The sequence below is a fragment of the Cyprinus carpio genome, chromosome A15 (genome assembly GCF_018340385.1).
Source record: "Cyprinus carpio isolate SPL01 chromosome A15, ASM1834038v1, whole genome shotgun sequence".
NCBI lineage: Eukaryota > Metazoa > Chordata > Actinopteri > Cypriniformes > Cyprinidae > Cyprinus > Cyprinus carpio.
The window spans coordinates 27,931,245-27,950,679 of NC_056586.1; the positions used below are offsets into that span (position 1 = coordinate 27,931,245).

General features: G+C 38.5%; 1 protein-coding gene across 1 annotated transcript; it reads left to right on the forward strand.

Moving 5' to 3' along the window:
• Positions 1–1,865: 1,865 nt before the first annotated feature.
• Positions 1,866–3,825, forward strand: LOC122147830 (C5a anaphylatoxin chemotactic receptor 1). The gene is given in 5 exon segments (XM_042771767.1): positions 1,866–1,930; positions 1,932–2,000; positions 3,448–3,505; positions 3,639–3,760; positions 3,762–3,825. Coding segments are annotated over 5 exon segments (378 nt in total).
• The last annotated feature ends 15,610 nt before the right edge of the window (positions 3,826–19,435 follow it).

Here is a 19,435-nt window from a genome sequence, read left to right on the forward strand (position 1 = left end):
CACAGTCTTTTGTTTGCCAGTATATATACACAATATGGGGCTGTTCAAGAGTGAGCTAACTAAGCAGTATGCCGAACGCTTCTGGCTTGCATAATGTGTTGAATCCATATACTTGAAGCAAGATATTTACTGGCCATTTTAATCAACCAACTCTGATTGAACGAATTTGCTGGGAAAAGATGCCAAACTGCAGCTGAGGGCTGTATCTCTGCAAAGGTTCGACATATTTACACCAAACTTTGTATGTGCCATTGTTAGCCATTGACACCTCAACATTTGACAACAAGCACATCACAATTTGAAGAAAACATCTGTCCAAAAATTGGGCAAAGAGTTTAAGAACCCTTTCATTACCACCTTAATTATGACATTTCCAAAAATGCCTAATAACTTTTGATTGCATTAGGCTATTGTAATGAAAACTGGTCTCAAAAATATTCCTTGGAATCGTGCCGACAAACAGACATATTTTTTTTTAGTAGGAAATCTGAACTCCCTGTCCGCCATTTTTGATTTCTGTTAAAATCCTACTTTTTTAACTCTCCTCAAACTTGTGGTCCTGATTTTCACCAAAATCGAGTCAGATCATCTTCAGACTGTGCTGACATAAAAAGTTATGTATTGCGTGCGATTGAAAAAAACGTTTTCTGTACAGCACCGTAACAAATTTTCGGCATGGTGCAAAATGATTCTGAGGCCTATCTCTTCAAAGGTTTGGACATATTTGCACCAAACTTTTGTATGTGTCATTGTCACCTTTACACTGACCAGACACATCAACTTTGGTAAACAACGCCCAACTATTGGTCAATGGTGTGGAGTAATCTAAACCAATCATTAACCATTAAATGTCAGCTATATTTGTTCAAGTATACTTATATATATATATATATATATATATATATATATATATAATATAAACCAAGTAACATTTTTTATCATAATTGAAGATGGATATATTCTTCAAATGATAAAACTGGATATATTACAGATAGGAAGGTATTAAATAAACTTTTGGTATATCAATGCCAGACACTAGGGGAATTTGTCAAATACAGTCTTTAAAGATTAACTGCTAACTGCTGGATTGACTGCATTATAATATTTGCATCTGAATTTTGATTGGTTTTCTTTATTGAATGTAACCAGATTTACATTTATTTAATTTTTTACAATAGTTTTCCAAACTCAGCAGTTTCTGTGCATTATTGCTTTTTATTCACGAGTTCATTCACACACATCTCTTATAATTAGTAATATTATTTCAGTGTAAAAAAAACAAGTGATGAAAATTGAATCTTTTCATAAACTCCTGGTCAATATCTGGTACATCTACTACACTGATCCCCACAGCAATGGAAACAGAAGTCTGAGGTCAGTGGCAAACGTTTCATACTCAATTAAAAAAAAAGAACTACCCCTGAACCCACATAAGTGCCAACGCAAACATTTTGTTAAAATGTGAAAATCAGACAACAGAAATTATGTTAAATACTGTAATTCATGTGAAATCCTTCTTTACATCATTCATCCATGCATTGCTACTTTACGGTCATTAAAATGAGAACCTTGTCAGTATATTGCAAAGATAAGCATTTTTTTTGTTCCATCCTTCCTCCATCCATTTGATGTCACCAAAACATATCAATTACCACTATGACTTCAGGAACAAAAAATGGAACACATTTCCGTGTGTGTACTGTACACACAATACCTATTTTGCACGTGAGAAATACAACCCAATGCTCAGCTGGTGCTCATCCAAGCCATCGATGTTTTCCTCTCTTGCTTCTTTTGTGTAGCCACCCAGTTATAAAAACCTGAAAATCCAGGGATTATACGCAGCTTCTATTATCATTTCAAATATGCATTTTCTTTGCTACCTTTGGTGTGGTTTCATTGGAAATGGGCTTGTAATATTTCTGCTGGCTGCGAATGAAGACAACCATCAACTCCATTTGGTTTCTCAACTTGGCAATTGCAGACTTCATCTTTATGTTGTCTTAAATCATAGATCATCTTTCAGTTTTGGCCGGTGGCACCTTTTTCATGAGATACATTCTCCAGATAATGTTAACTCTGATCTGTTTGCTTTATATTTTCTCTCTTGTATTATCGTCTGGACCGATGAATGTGCCCATGGAGGGTTGTTGGGCTAAAAATCTTACTAAAGTAGAAATGAAGCAGTCAGGTCAAGTATGCATTATTTAGGAAAACAGCTTCAATTAAAAAAAATAATAATAATAAAAAAAATATATATATATATATAAACAAACGTGATAATGTAGCATTTTAAAGAAAAAGGGATGTTTTGTTATAGCTTTTGGAGCAAGGGCGCCGCCATCTAGCAGTACCATCTAGCAGTACCACCACGTGTGACGTCACTGGGTTGGTTCCCTCCGATGGCCAGTGCAGTAATATAAGCATTTCCTTACATTTTGAACACTCACTTGTTTTGAAATGGAGGAAGATGGCATTGAAAGCACTGTTAAGTCCATAATAAGTGCAATAGCCTATGCATTAGAGCATAAAAGGCGATGGGGCCGAAAGTAGACCTATGGGTTACAGTCAACCCAGCAAGTTCCTATTGAAATATATTCTGTGCTGTCTCATGATTGAATGGCTAAAAACACTTAATATTTAAACTGAAATCGACTTAAACACGTGAGGAATGATGAAAACTTATTATGTTACCGTCCATTGTTCAGACAGGTGATTAGTTAAACACTCACGCCCTGTTAACAGCAGAAAAGCTAATTGTATTCGCAGGTGAACCTAAAATATGATACATACAACTAATGAACCAATCAATGTAATGGCGTCTTAATGGTCTGATATAGAACAAATGGACATAATGATATTGTAAGTTAGCTTTGTTTATTTACATCATGTAATGCCTGCCATTACTTAAACAATGTTTGATACCACAATCAAAACCTAGTACATAGACAATGATGTTTAAATGACCATCCAAATTATCGGTGAAGTCCCAAATATCTGTGTGTTAAAATAACATTCGTGATTTCCAAATGTAAAAGAAATGCATATATTACTGCACTGTTCACTTCCGGAGGGAACCAACCCTCAGACGCCAGCTAATAATGGTGGGTACTTCAGTAAGTTACATTTAGCCCTTGCCCTAAAAGCTATAACAAAAAAAACATACCTCTTTTTTTTTCTTAAAATGCTTACATTAACTGCTTTATTTGTTATATATTTTTTAACTAAAGTGGACATCTCTTTATTTCAAATAATGCGAAATTAACTGACTGTCACAAATACTTTTTAGAAAGCCAAGATCATCTGCATAATTGTGTGTGTTTAGTCCATTGCTGCAGCATTCCTTTAAAGTTTATATGTTTATTTTTACAATCTCCCCTGGACAACATATGACTCTTACACTGGGCTTCTTTATCCTCTTCTGATCATTACATCTTCTAAACACAGCTGGAGTAAGAATCGTATCGCTCCTCAAAGCAGCCTAGGATACCGAGTCATTATAACTGTAACTCTGGCTTTTTTTCATATGTTGGTTTCCGTACCATGATATAATTTTTTGTATGATAACTGCAAAAGAAAATAACTGGAGTTCCAGTGATAGACAAGTAATTGGGACAGCATCGATTGTCAGTACCTAGCTGGTTTATCTTAACAGCTTTCTGAACCCCATTCTTTATGTGTTCATGTGTGATGAGTATAAGAAGCTTAAACAGTCTCTGCTGCTGGTGCTGGAGACGGCTTTTGCTGAAGATCATCTGGACTTTAAGGCAGATGCAAAAGAACGACCAGGACATGAAAACCAAACGTGAATTGCTGGATATGTAGAAAACTGTTCTCTAAATGATACACCTGGATCTAATCCAGTATGTTTATAGTCCTTATCTAGCAACTTGTAAAAAACAGAAACTGTAAAACCAAACAGAGAACATCTCTTCAAGTACAGGCTAATGAACATTATATATGTTTGTGAAACTTTTTCATGAATCCAAATATGCAAAAGCTCATTTATAAAAAAAAAAAAAAATGTTTTGAATATTCAGAGAACATTCAGAAGTAACATTTAATCATAAAATGTTGTAAATAAACAAATACCATATACATAAATAAATAAAAAAAGGTTCATAGGGTTATTGTATCTCCCCAGATTAATTGAGATAACTTCGGCTGCTCTGTCTTTGTCTGTCGGTTTATCAGAATGTCATAATTGTGTGCTGCAATGTTTTTCACTGCATAAGAAAATGGGCTGATGTGACATGATGAAATCATGCATGAGTCATATGCTCACTGCATTAGCGGCGCTATCATTATAGTTATGAGTTCGCGGTGTGAGGCCTTTACTTTGAATGACAGACTGATGTACACAATGTAGAAATTAGGGAAAATAAGGCTATTTGATGCTGTGATTAACCAATCAGGGAGATGTAAAAAAAATACAAACGTTATGAAACCATATTTCAAAGTAGCTGTGATGAAAAGATACCAAGTAGTCACCTTACTAAACCACGGTACAAAAAAAAAAAAAAAAAGAATTGATCTCTTCGGTAAAATTACGTATCATGGAAGGAAAACTAACCACAGTGAAAGCCTCCTTGCACCTGGTGAGTACTCACAGTAGCTGCAGTAACATCAAGTTTACTAAAGACATCACATTTTTAGGCCCTACTTATCACAACAAAATCGTGCCTTTTTATTCCATGAAATACTCAGACTTTGCTGTCTAGTTTAACTTAAATAAAGAAATAGAAATAGATTAAGTTATACACTCTGTGGTTTCAACACACTACTGGTGACTCACTTTTTAGAGTCTGAACTCTTGACGAACTTAGCTATTTTAACTTTGCACCACCAACAAGAAAACACAGGTCTGGAGTGCAAGGGAGAGGTAGGCCTCCCTCAAGCAGTGTTCAGCTCTGCTCTTTTTGAGCAGCACTGTCTGCCGCACACCTTTTACTCTGATAAGCACCTCACCAGTGGGTAATTTGAAAACTCAAGCAATCAAGGGCAGAGTGTGAAATCTAGGAGAAGAGAGAGGCTTTGAACGAGAATGGTATACTTTCATTTACTGCTTACTGCCCAGTACACAGTGTATACTGCCTACTATTTTTTAAAGAATAGTGTATTGAAACAGCATACAACATGCAACAAATGTTTCAGAGTAGTATGCTAAAAGTGTTGTTATCACATGACAAAAATATTAATTCAGCACTGCTGTTGGGGTTTAGTGGCTCAGCCAGAATTTTTTTTTTACTAACCATTCTTTTTACAAAGGCTTTAGTGAGTGGAAGTTCATGCTACTATTCGACAATGCTATATATTGCAGGTCAGACTCATTTCATAATTAATGGACTTTGCATATACCGAAGAGCAGAACTAATGTGTATTGTGTAGCAAAGTAATAGTAGTTAGGTGGTAGATGTTTATATTTCAATTACTGTAGAACTTGTTATAAAACATTACACAATAGCATAGTGCTTTGACTATCTCATACTTAAAAATCGTGTCTTAGAAGTGTCATGCCAATTTGTTGGACCAAAAAACACTCCTACACATGCTGCTAACCACCTTATAGCACTGTATTATTAATGGGATGTTTTATTTCCAATTTTTAAATAAGCTCTTTAATTTATTGAAATATTGCGCTGATCTGATATGTGATGGGAAAAAGGTATTTCAGAGCAAGTTTTGGTAAAGGGTCACTTTCGTGTCAAAATCTCTCATTGCATCATTTATCCTCATCTGATATTTGCAATTCGTGGACTTTACTTTGCAGTGCTGTTTTATCGCAGCAAGGCTTTGGTGAGTGGAGGTGTTGTAAGTAGTCTCTGCTAACAAATTATATATATATATTATATTACTTCAATATTTTGTATTATCTAAATATCGTTAAAAAATAATCTGTACTGTATAAAGCAATATGTAGAATAAAATGTGACATGTATTTGACTTTGATCTTAAGTGCGCTGTAGAGATTAGAAAGCATAATTGCGTCCTACTTGTGATATTGTTTTTAGACACACAGCTTATAGCTGTAGTTTACAGTAACATCTACCTAAAAAAGTGTTTTATATAATTACCTTTCCCCTGCCCTCAGTTCACACTCCATGCATTTGAAGATGAAACATTACATGCGGTACGTTGTGTTCCCTGGGTAAACATTGTCTCTCATGCGGTGTCTTCAGATGAATACATCATATTTCAGCAAATGCAGGGAGGTAATCTGGGCATTCCATTTATATATAGAACATTTGTCTCTACTAGTGTCGCAGTATACTTTGCAGCACAATATACAATAGTAGGTGTGTATTGTTATGCCATTCCAAACACAGCTTCTGTAATTGATGTAAGGGTACTTGAGTTATATTTTGCAGATTCTGAGTAAATATAGTAGATTCATCCGGGCATTTTGATGCAAACAGAAGAATTTGCACACTATGCATAGCATACATACTGGATACTGCAGAAATAATAAGAGTAGTATGATAGCATGGCATTTCGAACACAGCAACAGAGAGCACACTAATAATACGGGATATATATAACCACACCCAAAAAGGGCGGTAGAAAACATACCTCAGCACTAATATTTAAAAAACATACATCCTAGGGATGTAACATCCTACTACTCAAGAATACAAAACCAAGGTTTGTAGTTACCACTTTCACTCTGGAATACTCATTTACACTTGTAAAGAGGATACAAGTGTCAGCAAAGGAACAATTTCATACTCTGGAGAGAGCATCAGCCATAACATTTTCGGTGCCCTTCTTATGATGGATGTACAGATTATAACCTTGGACAGCGAGAGACAACCATAGTAATCGCTGGTTGAAACCTGACATTCGGGAAAGGAACACCAAAGGGTTATGGTCAGTGTACACAATGATAGGATTTGGTTTTCTCTGTACATATACATCAAAATGCTGAAGAGCAAGTAATAATGCCAGAGCTTCCTTTTCAATTACACTATAGTTCTGTTGTACTCTTGAGAACTTTTTAGAAAAGTAGGAAACAGGATGTTCAATATTGTACTCATCCTCCTGTAGTAGGACCGCACCAGGAAGCTGTGGGCAGGCGTTCAAAAACCTTTTTGATGGTCTTCAAGTGGTCTGTCCTGTTATCTGAATAGACTACAATATCATCCAGATACACTTCACTGTTTGTTACATCTAACAATATTTGACTCATGCGCTGAAACGTGAGCAGGCGATTGCATCCCAAAAGCCAGGACCCTGTATTGCAGAAAACTATCAGGTGACGCAAAGCAGAAACTTCAGAGGCACGATGTGTGAGGTACCCTGCTGCCAGCCTTTTAACAGATCTAATTTGGTAACATATTTCGCTAAACCAATTTATCTACGAAGTCTTCCATTCCAGGAAGGGGAAAGAGTCGGTTTTGTTACACTGTTGACCTCCGATAATCAGTGCAAAACCGAAAAGGTATTATCAGGCTTTGGAACAAGCAAGCAGGGGAGCTGACTCTGGCTGGGCGAAAGTAATTCCATGATGGCATGTACTCAACTTCTGTCTGCATGATCGCGACGCTTTCTGTGGATTAACCCCGTAAGGATGTTGTTTTATAGGGATTACATCACCAAAATCAATGTCGCATGCCACACGGGTTGTTCTACTCTGGGCATCACTAAACTGGTAAGCAAGCATACAGCAATTTGATTAAATCTTAAAGGCCTGTTCACCAGACACAGTTGATAAAGGAAAAATGAAAGATTTTTGCAGAACAGCAGAATTTCTTCAGACAAGTAGAGGAAACTGGCATGTCATAGCGCTCATCAAGCCATCCTCCTCCAAGGAGTATACTTGCCACTACACCTACAGTGGCAATATCTGCAGGCAGCAGTGAACACTCTGATCTGTTTGATCTCGCAGTCACTCCAAAGTGAGTTCTGTCTACATAAGTTTTAAGTTGGCTTTACATGACACACACTGCTCTTACATTTCTACTTCATCAGGAGTAGCTACAAGAAAGCTGGTTTCATTTAACTTTATGCGGTACAAACACAAGTTCAGAGGGGCTAAAGCCAATAGACTCTTGCACTGACTCTCTTATCGCAAAACATCAGGAAAGGAAGACCTCGACGCCACTCTCTCCCAGTTTTCACACAATAACGACACAGCAGGTTTTTCAGGGTTTGATGAAATCTTTCAAGTGCCCCTGGGACTATTGCTGATATGCAGTGGACATTTGGTGACTTATGCCAACTGTTTCGAGAGCCCGTTTAAAAACTCTACAAGTAAAATTTGACCCTTGGTCACTCTGAATTACTTTTGGCAATCCAAAAGTGGTACAGAATTTGAGCAAACCCCTTTACAACAACCTTGGATTTCAATGTAACGTGCATTTGAACAGCCTCAGGGAAATGGGCTACAGCAATACCATAATGGTCAATATATATAAGGCTGGGTGTCCTGATTTGGCCTCTGGGCAACGGTGCAACACAGTCAACAATTACATCTGAGAGGGGATCACCCCTAGGGTGGAATAGGGCACAGGGGTGCTGGTGGAATCTTCTTCACTCCCTCCCACCTGATTGGGATTACCTGCCATCTGGCATACATGACTTACAGAATCAGGACACTGGCTGACTTTAAGACCAGACCAGAAAGTACCTGTTAATGCGCTGGTAGGTTTTTGTTATACCCCACATAACCAGACAATGTGTTTTAATGGGCAAGTTTCAAGACTTGTTGCCTATAACCAGCAGGTAAGCACAATCTGCTGCACTTCCTGCCAGCCTAAATCTCCCTGCTGGGCTTCCATCATTAACCAGGAAAGAATCTGAGATTCAGATCTACTCACCCCAAATTTCTTTGCATCAGCACCGGTAACGGTACAAGCGGGAAATGCAGAGGGGAAATTCACTGCCAAATCAGGCTGCCTGTAGGCGGGCCTAGGCTATAGGATACCACTGGCCCAGGGAAAGACCTGTGCCACCTGCCAGGGTCATTCCCCCAGAGCTTTCAGATCAACTCCCCCTGAAATTCAGAGCAAGCTTTTGACTCGGACTGTGGCCTGCTACAATGTCAGAGTCTCAGACACACAGTGTGAAGTGGGCCCATCCACACAGTGCATTATCACCACAAATTAAAAATATTGTTACCACATAAAAACGAGTTTCGGGGCTGAAAAAGGCAAGACATCTGCAGACATGAAGGATCGGCTGTGCTGCACCCGGGTCAGCGCAAGATTGTGCCACTGATTCTACAACTAGAATCGGGAGAGAGAGAAACTGTGCCTCAAACAAGAAAGGCTGGATAATTGCTTCACTAGAAGAGTTCAACACATTACCAGGGTTTGTACCCAGTGCTACACATTCTTGGGCTTGGAAGCCACTCTTTTCTGTTTCCAAGCCCCGTCTGCAATCAAATGTTTTGATCAAGGCAGAAGAAACAGACGCCACTTTCATCACCGCTCACAAACTTACAGCTAATTTAGATGGCATCTCACTTTTAGATCTAAGGCACAACAGTATGGGCAAACCAAGTTTTCCGCGATGCATCATCTGAAGTTTGCAGATGTGTGCTGAGAAGACATTTCCTGTGTGTCAGCACAAACTCATCTGCCAAACTGCAGCACTAGCTAGCATCGACATTTTTGTTCATTTAAGTGTACAACAATCTTGTAGGAACACAATTTGCAAGTCCTCCAGGGAAGTAACCTTTGCTAGCCAGGCTTCACTCTTTCAAAGAACCCTTTTCTCTCTTACAAATTCCAGCATAAGTTTGGTTGAGCTGGTTTTTGAATGAGTCACGGAATTTCTGTCTATAGGCCTCTAGGACAAGTTCATATGCTGTAAAACTGCAGACTTGATGTCATAGTCAAGAGGGAGAAAAAACTGCTACAGGAAGGGCAGAGCAAGAGCTTCCAGTGCTTTTTCCTGTTAGGCTACCACCTGCACTGGGTAACAGAGCCCACGTATCTCTTTAGCCCATCTTAACTTTACCAGCGGCACGCTCCAAATGCAACATAGTTAGGAATCGACTTCTGTCTCTCTGAAAGGAGTGCACAAGTCTTATATACCCACAACATCTCCAGCATCACTGAGGCTAATGAGAAAAAATCCCATGGTTCTGTACTACCAGAAGATTACAAGGGTGATGAGACTGATGGAGGTCTAGTATGTGGGGCATGGGACTGGCTTTTGAGCCAACCGGCTGGCTTTGAGATCCAACCACGATTTGGATATCTCGGGTCAGCCCAAGGCCTACATCACCTAAGCCTAATCATTTCCGCCTCACATTCCTGTTTTTTAATTAAAAGCTCCATTTCCTTTAACTTAAGGCCAACTTAGGATCATATGAGACACCATACAGAGCCAGAGCTGAGATTCACATTTCAGCTGCAGTTTCTACTGCCGCCTCAGAATGAACCTCAACACCCCCCCCTCAGACTCTTCTGGTAAAATACCCACATCTACAAATTTCCCAAACAGGTCATCCCTTAAGCACTTGTTTTGTAACATCTTTTCGAATGTCAATATGGAAGAATTCTGCCACCAAAATAAGTTATTTTTTCTGACAATGATTAAGGGCCCAGTTGTAGGACAAAGAGTAACCTATAGTAAGTGTCAGAGACTTCCATACGCCTATGCCTTGCTTAACACCCTGTTATACTTCCGCCACGACATACAGTCAAAAAGAAGTTCAATCAGCAACTTGAGGAAGAAAAAAAGATAACTACCACGATAGCAGATAGTGAAGAGCATGTGACGGTGGACGACAGTGGACGAGCCCCCACTCTGCTTTATGAAGTCCCACTTTCGCCAGTCTAGGGGTGGGCAGTGGGAGTAACAGGTTTAACCTGAAAATTATAAGGAAGAAAATATATTTATAAGAAAAAAAAAAAACTTGTGGTGGGGTGGAATCACCCAGTCCGTCTGCTCCAAGAAAATGCAACCACCACTAGGTTTACCCACTTAAAACAATTTATTTAGAAAACGAACGATAGAAGCAAATAAATGTTCTTCAGGAGAAGGCCTGGCCCAAACACCACAAAAACAACAAGTCAAAACAGCAGCCGGAACTATACAGGAGGCGTACTCTAAAATAATCTATAAAAGGTTAAAATAAAAGGAAATCAACAAACAAAAGCTTTCCTCAATTCGCACACTAACACAAAAACAGAGGCGAAATATAAATAACACATGAGTCCAAATAAATGGGCACCCTTCTCCCAACTTCCAAAACTAACACTACACATTAACTCTTCTTTGAAAAATGGATTTCAAGTAGAAAACCCAGAATAAATCAAAATGAACATTTATTTTTGCTAGGGCATAATCAAACAACAATACATAATAATAAAAAAACAAAAAAAGAAGAAATTCAATCAATCAAAATGAGAATACATCAGTGTTTTACAGGGAAATGCATTAAGATTTGGGCAACACAACTGATCAGCAGGAATCACAATCTAGAATACTAAAATAATTTTTAGGAGTCATACCTAGCATATAGCAAATAGAGAGACGTTGTGGCAAGTCATGTGTGAAGTTCTGTTTTACAGATGCTTCTTTGAATGTTTCGCGCATATCCTCTGTTAAATACTCAAATCAAAACCAAACAATCATATATTTAGCATTCAATTACAAAGCTGGCTTCAAAGGAGCCCTTTTGCTGGGGCATATCGAAAATGACCTGAAATCCATACTGCTAAACCTGGTGGTAGAAAAAAAAAAAAACAACATCTGGCAAAAGACATCATCAGGGGCAACAATTCAATAACCAGAATGGGTTCCTTGTAGTGTTTGACTTCATGAGGGGAGATCAAAAGTACCCACTACCAGCTGTTGGTGGCAATTTTTTTCACTGCATTGAGGGGAAAATGCGAGTGCGACATGAGTGAAACGAGGGGGGGGGGGGGAAGAAGTTGGCAACAGTTTATGCACGAGGTTGGCGAATTATGCAGTACAGTGTATTACACTGGCGATTGTCTTGTGAAGAATTCCCCCCACCCCCCCAGATGGTGGAAGTCTAAGCCTTGCTTAGATTTTGAATACCGAGCAGGACTGATTATATACACAACACAGAAACTGAGAAAAAATAAGACCACTGGATTTGCAGCGATTGGCCAATCAGAATGACTAAAATAAATGAAATATGTTGAACGTGTTATGAAACCAAATTTCAAAGTAGCCCTGCTCCGTAAAGTAAGCGATACCAAGTTAGTACCTTTCCGTTGCCCCACCACATCACCCAAACACACCAGTAAAAAGTCGTCAAATAAAATAAAAACAAACAAAACAAAAAAAATTTAGGTCTCTTCTTTTAAAACAACGTATGCATCATGGCAAAGACAATGTAGATGCTGCCCAGAGGTAGATGCCCACCTACCCCACTCGATGATGCGTCTGATAGCTGCAGTAACATCAAGTTTGCTAATGACACCACATTTTAGGCCCTTATCACAACAAATCAGCCCTTATTCATGAAGTACCAGACTTTACTATCTAGTATAAAACCAACAGGACCAAGAAGACAGTGCAAGATCAAGACTCGACTTGTTCCAGTGAACAAACAGCTCAAAAAATGGGTATGTGTATTATTCATATTATATGTTTTTATATATGACTATTAGAGTGTAGTAAATGCAAATTTGTGTAAAATACAATCAATACACACATACAGAGCAATGTAAAAATGATATGAACAAGTCCATATGCTCAAAATATGTTTTTTCAATACTTAATAGGTAAAATATAAATAAACCAATTTCAGCCTCATTTTTTTTTTTAAGTTTTTTAAGTTCGAAAACGAAAAGATTCAAACAGGCAAGATTTTTTAGATTTTTAGATTTCAGCCCATTACTTTTTTCCAATTTGATTATACTCAAACATTTTCAATATCTAGTTTTTTCAAACTCAGCAGTTTCTGTGCATTATTTTTTTAGTTTTTTATCACAGTTCATTCAGAAACACATCTTTCACAGTGTGTAACAATAATTTCTCAGTAAAAAATCCAAGTGATGAAAGTGAATCTGTTTGTAAACTCTGGTCAATATCTAGTACATTCATTGATTGCCACAGCAATGGCCATAAAGTGAGAGGTCAGTACCAAAGGTTTCTATACTCAGTAGTATAAAAAACTTTTTTTTTTTGTTCCTCTCACTCTGTACTTCCAGATGCTATAGAACATCAAGATTAATCAGCATGACTTGAGAACAAAATTGAACACAATTTACCTTTAAGGTTTTTTATTTTAGGTTTTTAATCACCAGAAGGATAAAAAAAATGGCATTTTGGTGTATGATATACTGCGTAAAAAAATTATTTTGCACACGAGAAACACCACAATGATAAGATGATGCTTCTGAAACAGACCTTAAATCAGCCCTCACTGTGTTTTCTCTCTCTTTCTTCTTTGTGTAGAAAACACCAGTTCTGAAGCTAGAAAACATGGCCGGAGGCACAGCACATACCTGCTATATGCAGCAGGAGGGGATTTACAAGCTTTGGGATCTTTGTATTATGCATTTTCATTGCCACCATTGTAGTGGGTCTCATTGAAATGGGCTTGTCATATTTCTGACTGGCTGGAGAATGACAGACGACCTGTCAACTCCATTTGGTTTCTCAACTTGGCGATTGCAGACTTCCTCTTCATGTTGTTCTCCAATCTTATTTCTTCTCTCCAGTTTTGGGTTCTCCCGTGGAACCTTAACTTACTGATATACATTTTCCAGATCAGCATTTAACACTAAATCTGTCTGCTAAGTATATTTTTTTTTCTTGTAGTTATCAGTCTGGACATCGATGCCTGTGTGCATGGATGGTTGTTTGGGCTAAAATAAAATAAAGGAACTTTACTTCAAGCCAAGATCATCTGCATAATTGGGTGGGTTTCATGCATTGGATATAGCATTCCTTTCTTTACATTTGAACTGTTTACTCCTGTGTCTCTGATCATATAATTTTACATTGGGCTTCCTCATCCCCTTTCTGATCATTTTGCATCTTCATACACACAGCTATTGGAGTACGAATCAAACTTCAAAAGGGTGAAGCAGCTCAGGTCGTACCGGGTCATTATAACTGTAACTCTGGCTTTTTTCATATGTTGGTTTTCATACCATGTTTGCAGTTTTTATGCATTAACTGTAGTAGGAAAATAACTGGAGCTGATTATGTAATGATAACAAAAGTATGTTTGATAGCTCTTGACTGTCAGCATATACCCTGGTTTTATCTAAACAGCTGTCTGGAGAGACCCCATTCTCTATGTGTTCATGTGTGACCCCATCGCACGCTATACAGAAGAAGCTCTAACAACAAGTACTCCCCTGCTGCTGGTGACGTGGAGACAGCTATTTGCTGAAGATCATAACTGGACTCTTAAGGCAGACGCAGAAAGAAGCGATCGCTTTATGGACGAAATACGTAAACACAATACGGCTGTTGTTAGATATGTAGAAAGGAAGCCCCCGGGGCCTCCACCATGTTTCCTATAAATGATAAACCTTGGATCTAATCCCGCATAGTTTGTATAGTCCGATTGGATCTAGCAGAGGCGTTGTAATAAACAGCAACTGCCTCATAATTTACTGTTTGCAGCATGACTGTGTTATAGCGGGTGTTTTTTTTTTTTTTTTGTTTTTTGCACCCTGTGTTCGTAAACCAAACTAGATGACTTTAAATACTCATTCACAGCTAGACCGTGAACGCATTATATATGTAATTCCGTCGTTTCAGTGTGAGGATCGTAAATAAAAAGCTCATCTTGGGGGGGGAAACTCTCGGTCAGGGCATATGGATCTCTCTAGTTGCCGAACTTCTATTCTGAATAAAACCACACCTGTATCAACATTTTTAGCCCTATTTGTGTGACAACTTTACTAAACATTTCATATATTTATGCTCTCGCGGGAGTGAGCAAGAGGATTCGTGGTATTCGAATGGGGTTATTCCTACAATACGCAAATAAATAAACTAACAAATAACAACACACTAACTAGGATTGTTTAATCAAGTTTTAACGTGATGGACATATATAGGACAAAACATCAGGGGGAAATATAGCCGAGTCTGCACAAAAACATTTTTTGGAACATTTTATTTCTTGGGCCGAATGGTTCAGTTCTTAGTTACATGGAGGCGGTCAATCCAACATTTTTTTTTTAAATATGTAATGGTTAGGGTTTAACCCTTACATATGATACACTTATTCGAACATTGTGTTATATTTGTAATTTCTGCATTGCTTAGACGTTGTCACTCGGCTTCTCTGCTGATTTAACAGAAGAAAGAACAGCTACTGATCTTTAAGATGCTGATGTGACAGTAAAAGAGCACACACAACTTTATTCTAATATGGAAGCATACCTTGAATGGTAAAAAGGAAGTTGGTACGTGACAGGATGGCCTCCAAGCCAAGGTAGGATAGAATATGATAAGTAAGAAGACTGTAGGCAAGGTAAGCAGGAGAAGGGGAGGGTGATTGGGGCGGCACAACCAATCGGAAATGCAGATTACATAGGTGGCCAAATGTCGTGCCTTCGGCAATGTGACACCCGCTGGGGTCCTTTGTAGAGACCAGATATGATGCAAGCTTAGGCACGTCCGTAGCCAGTGTGTGTGTTGGGTATCCCTGTGAAATAGCCACTTCACGCCAAGTGAAGATAAGCCTGTTTTTTTGTAGGTGTACTACTACAATAGGACTGTTAGGATTGATGCTGATGCAACTTCACTGTCAGCACCAGTATAGATTTAATTGTTTTTTAATTGCGGGGTATTTGAACTCATTGGGACCCGAGGCACTGGGGTATAAGTTTGTAATGATGGTAATATGTTTCTTGTATTACATTTTAGAACTGTTTGCCGGATGGAATAAATTCAGGACCATCATGTATTTGTTTCATTGTGCACCTTGTAAAAGGTATGGTTGGCTAATTTTGCCAGTTTATTTTTATTGCCAGTTTATTTTTTTTTTTTGTTATTTGGATGGACTGACACTCATGAAAACAGGTCCTGCTTTTGTATATGGTGTTGATGGTGATTGCTATCCAGCTGTTCTGCAGATATTATACAATTTTTTATGTTTGTTTGTTTGGTTGGTTTTATGCGAGGCCAGGGAACAGTGCACTGCTCCCTCGGGACTTATTTGAACAAAAACATCAGATTTCTAGCCAGCTTTACGGTGCTGTGTCAGTTGTTTGTCCAGCACATCTTTTGTTTGCATGCATTGGTGGCTGAGCTAGTGGAATTGTTGGGTTTGCCCGTTTTTTTTACTTTTTTTTTTTTTTTTTTGAAAAAGCCTTGCTGTACTTCCCTTTTAATTTCAATTTAAGGATGCCTCTCTACCCTGGATCAAGCAGCAGAGGGTATTTTCGAGCATAATTGATCGTGGAGAGACTTAGAAAATACAATGTAACGCACGCCGGGAGTCCCCTCATAGGTCTTAGTGGGATGGATTTTGGTGTTTACAAACTCGTGTGGTGTATCACATACTGCTTCTAGTTTGTAGTGAAGGGCATATGGGGGACTTACTTTGGTTTTCCTGCTAATGCAGTGAAATGTCTTCCTGTAGCAGGGAGCTCAGGTTTCTTTTTGTAGCTCCTAGTTGGTCAATCTAAGAAACTGTTCCCCTGTTAGCTGACTCAGCTATGTCCTGAATAATTTTATGGTATTGCTTAATAGCAGAATTTTGTTTTTTTTTCTAAGGACTTTTGATAGATCTCTTTTTTTTTTTTTTTTTTTTTTTTTTTTTTTTTTTTTTTTCTGTTTTATTTGGCCCTCTTTGTGGGTGCTACACTAAGAATGTGTTTGAAAATATTCACCGGCCACACTCTGTAGAACTTTGACTGACTGTACAACTGCTGGCCTTTTCTTTCCAGAAATAAAACTAAAAAGACAATTGGTGACATTTGTCTATTCAGAATTATTTATTTTGTTTATTTTGCCACAACAAGTTAGGATACTTTGTTTCTTAGAAATGTCTCAGGGAACATTCAAAAGTAATGTTCCCATAGTGTTTGGTAAAATTATAAAATGCAAACGTTTCTTTTATAAAGTCAACATTTTAAAACCTTTATGAAAAAAAACATTCAGACGTGAATATTTAATAGAAACAATAGCAACATTAGCTGCAAAAGTCTGCTGCACAAAGGAATGGGCCCACCTTTGCAAGTGAAAAAGACACAGAAAATGGGAATAATTCTACAAATTTCCTCTGTAACAACATTTGAGCTATATTCCCTACGTGCATTTTGAGGAGTTGTAGTTAAGGCTGTGAACAAGTCACCCCCTCCGTGGTGGGCAGGCAGATCGAGGCTCGTGGAAGCAATGAAACAGCTGAAAGCAAATGCGCCATATTGTGTCGAGGCTTCGAATCACATCCGACACTCACGTGCGTCAACTGTGACCACCTCCAGTGGTCACTTCTGCAGGTGTTGATCTTGAAACGAGTAGTCTTGACAAATTGAGCCATTAAAACAATGTCCCGGGGGTTGTTTTTCTTATAGTGTATTTTTCTAATTATGTGATCAGCTTGCTACAGCCTGTAGGCGTTCTGGTCTTACGTGCTATACTGCTAATTTTGGTCATGAAAGAGGGGGATGCAATATCCCCCACATTAATTTACACATGCGAATAACCAAGGTGCGCACGTAATGTGGCTCACTTTCTTGTAGAGATTTTTTTTATTAAAAAATATTAATTTCTCTCAACGCTGTGGATAAGGACTTAGCCTACTTTTTTTTTTTTTTTACAGGAATTTGCACTGCCGAGCCTTTTGAAAAAATCCTCTCACAAAAACCCACGAGGTCAAGATGCTGGTTTCTCGCTTTTATACAGATGTGTGATTGTGTGGTCTGTACCCATCGCGGTCAATCAAATGTTGATTCGGTGGACCATGCCACCTGTCGAAACACTTCTTGTGAAACACTTCAAGGCTTCATTTTCTAGCCGTAGTCACGTGACATGGGTGTATTGAATCGCGCTTGGGATCAGTGTTTCGAAACATCACAACCGGGATCTTGCAAAGCTTCGAACATCTGTTTCACGTCAGCCATCCCTAGCTGGCCTTGAACCCGTGGTCTCTCTCGTGCTGAGCCAATACTGTCATCTGTGTCAACTACCTTTTTAGTAGTTATCTATGACATGTAAGTATATTGATATCTATTATTTTGTGTAGGCCTATATTATGGGCTGTGGATAGTTCATGGGGATGCGCAATATATATTGCATACACATACACACACACACACACTATAGCGGGAGGCTGGCGAGGCAGCACAGACATGCTGAGATCCATATGCTAGCTTTTATTGGACAGAAGTTTATGATCGCATGGCACTGGGCATGGGTTAGGCACTGGCAAACAGGTATATAGAGGGGCAAGCAAGGAAGCGTATCCCCTAGGGCATGTGTGGTCTTTGGAGTGCACAATATCCAGAGGCTTAAAGCAAGAGGGGAGTGACTCAGAATCCAGAGCAAAGGGGTCAAAACACCACGCATATGGGGCAAAGCAAGAAAAGACTAAACTATGAAAACTGTAACAAGACTATGAAAACTATGAACTGAAACAAGACTATGAGAAAACCAACATGGAATAGCTTTTGTATCGTAGCCATAGCTTAGCAGGGATATGTGCAGAACAATACCGGCGGTGTGCGAAAGGAGATAGTCCAATGCTTATAAAGCATGTCTGATGATTGTGCTGTGTGTGTGTAAGTGGTTGCAGCTGTGTTATTGTTTTTCAGGTGAATGTGATTGGTGCAATGGAGCATGGGAAATGTATTCCAGGGTGTACTGTGTAGTGTGAGAGTCTTGTTGTGGAAGATGACCTCTGGTGGTGATTTAATGGAAGTTCAGTGATCGGATCATGACACACAACTTCAAACTTGCAAAATTTTAACCATGCACATACAAAAAAAAAAAAAAAAAAAAAAACATGCACACATTCACTCACAGTAGTAATGACGACTGTATCAGTGATACAGCTACATTTCACATTATTATGTTTATTTTTGCTACTGTATATTTATGCTATTTTATGTTATTGGATTCAAACATGTATTAATGAACCAAGACCTCTGCAAATAAACAAGGTGTGTTTGCATTATATTTTGTATTATTCAATCTGTACATCACACAAATCTTCAGAACTAAATTAACACTTTTATAAATATTTCATTTTGTAAAAAAAAAATTCTACAATCCTAACATAGCCTATCAAGGTGAACTGAATAATCTGTGCAATTCTGTGAAAAAAGCAAGTGATAAAATAATTCATTTCTGAATGGTTCCAGTATACTATATTCAGTATGACCGTGAGTTTGGGGAGAGGAGACCCTGTTAATGCGCGAGGACAGATTTGTTGCTCTTACCACACGGGTGCCCGAGAGATATGGTCGTCCATTTAGCTTTGTCGCGGCCACAACATAATAACTCTGTGGAGAGTGATACTGGCGTCATGCAGCCAATG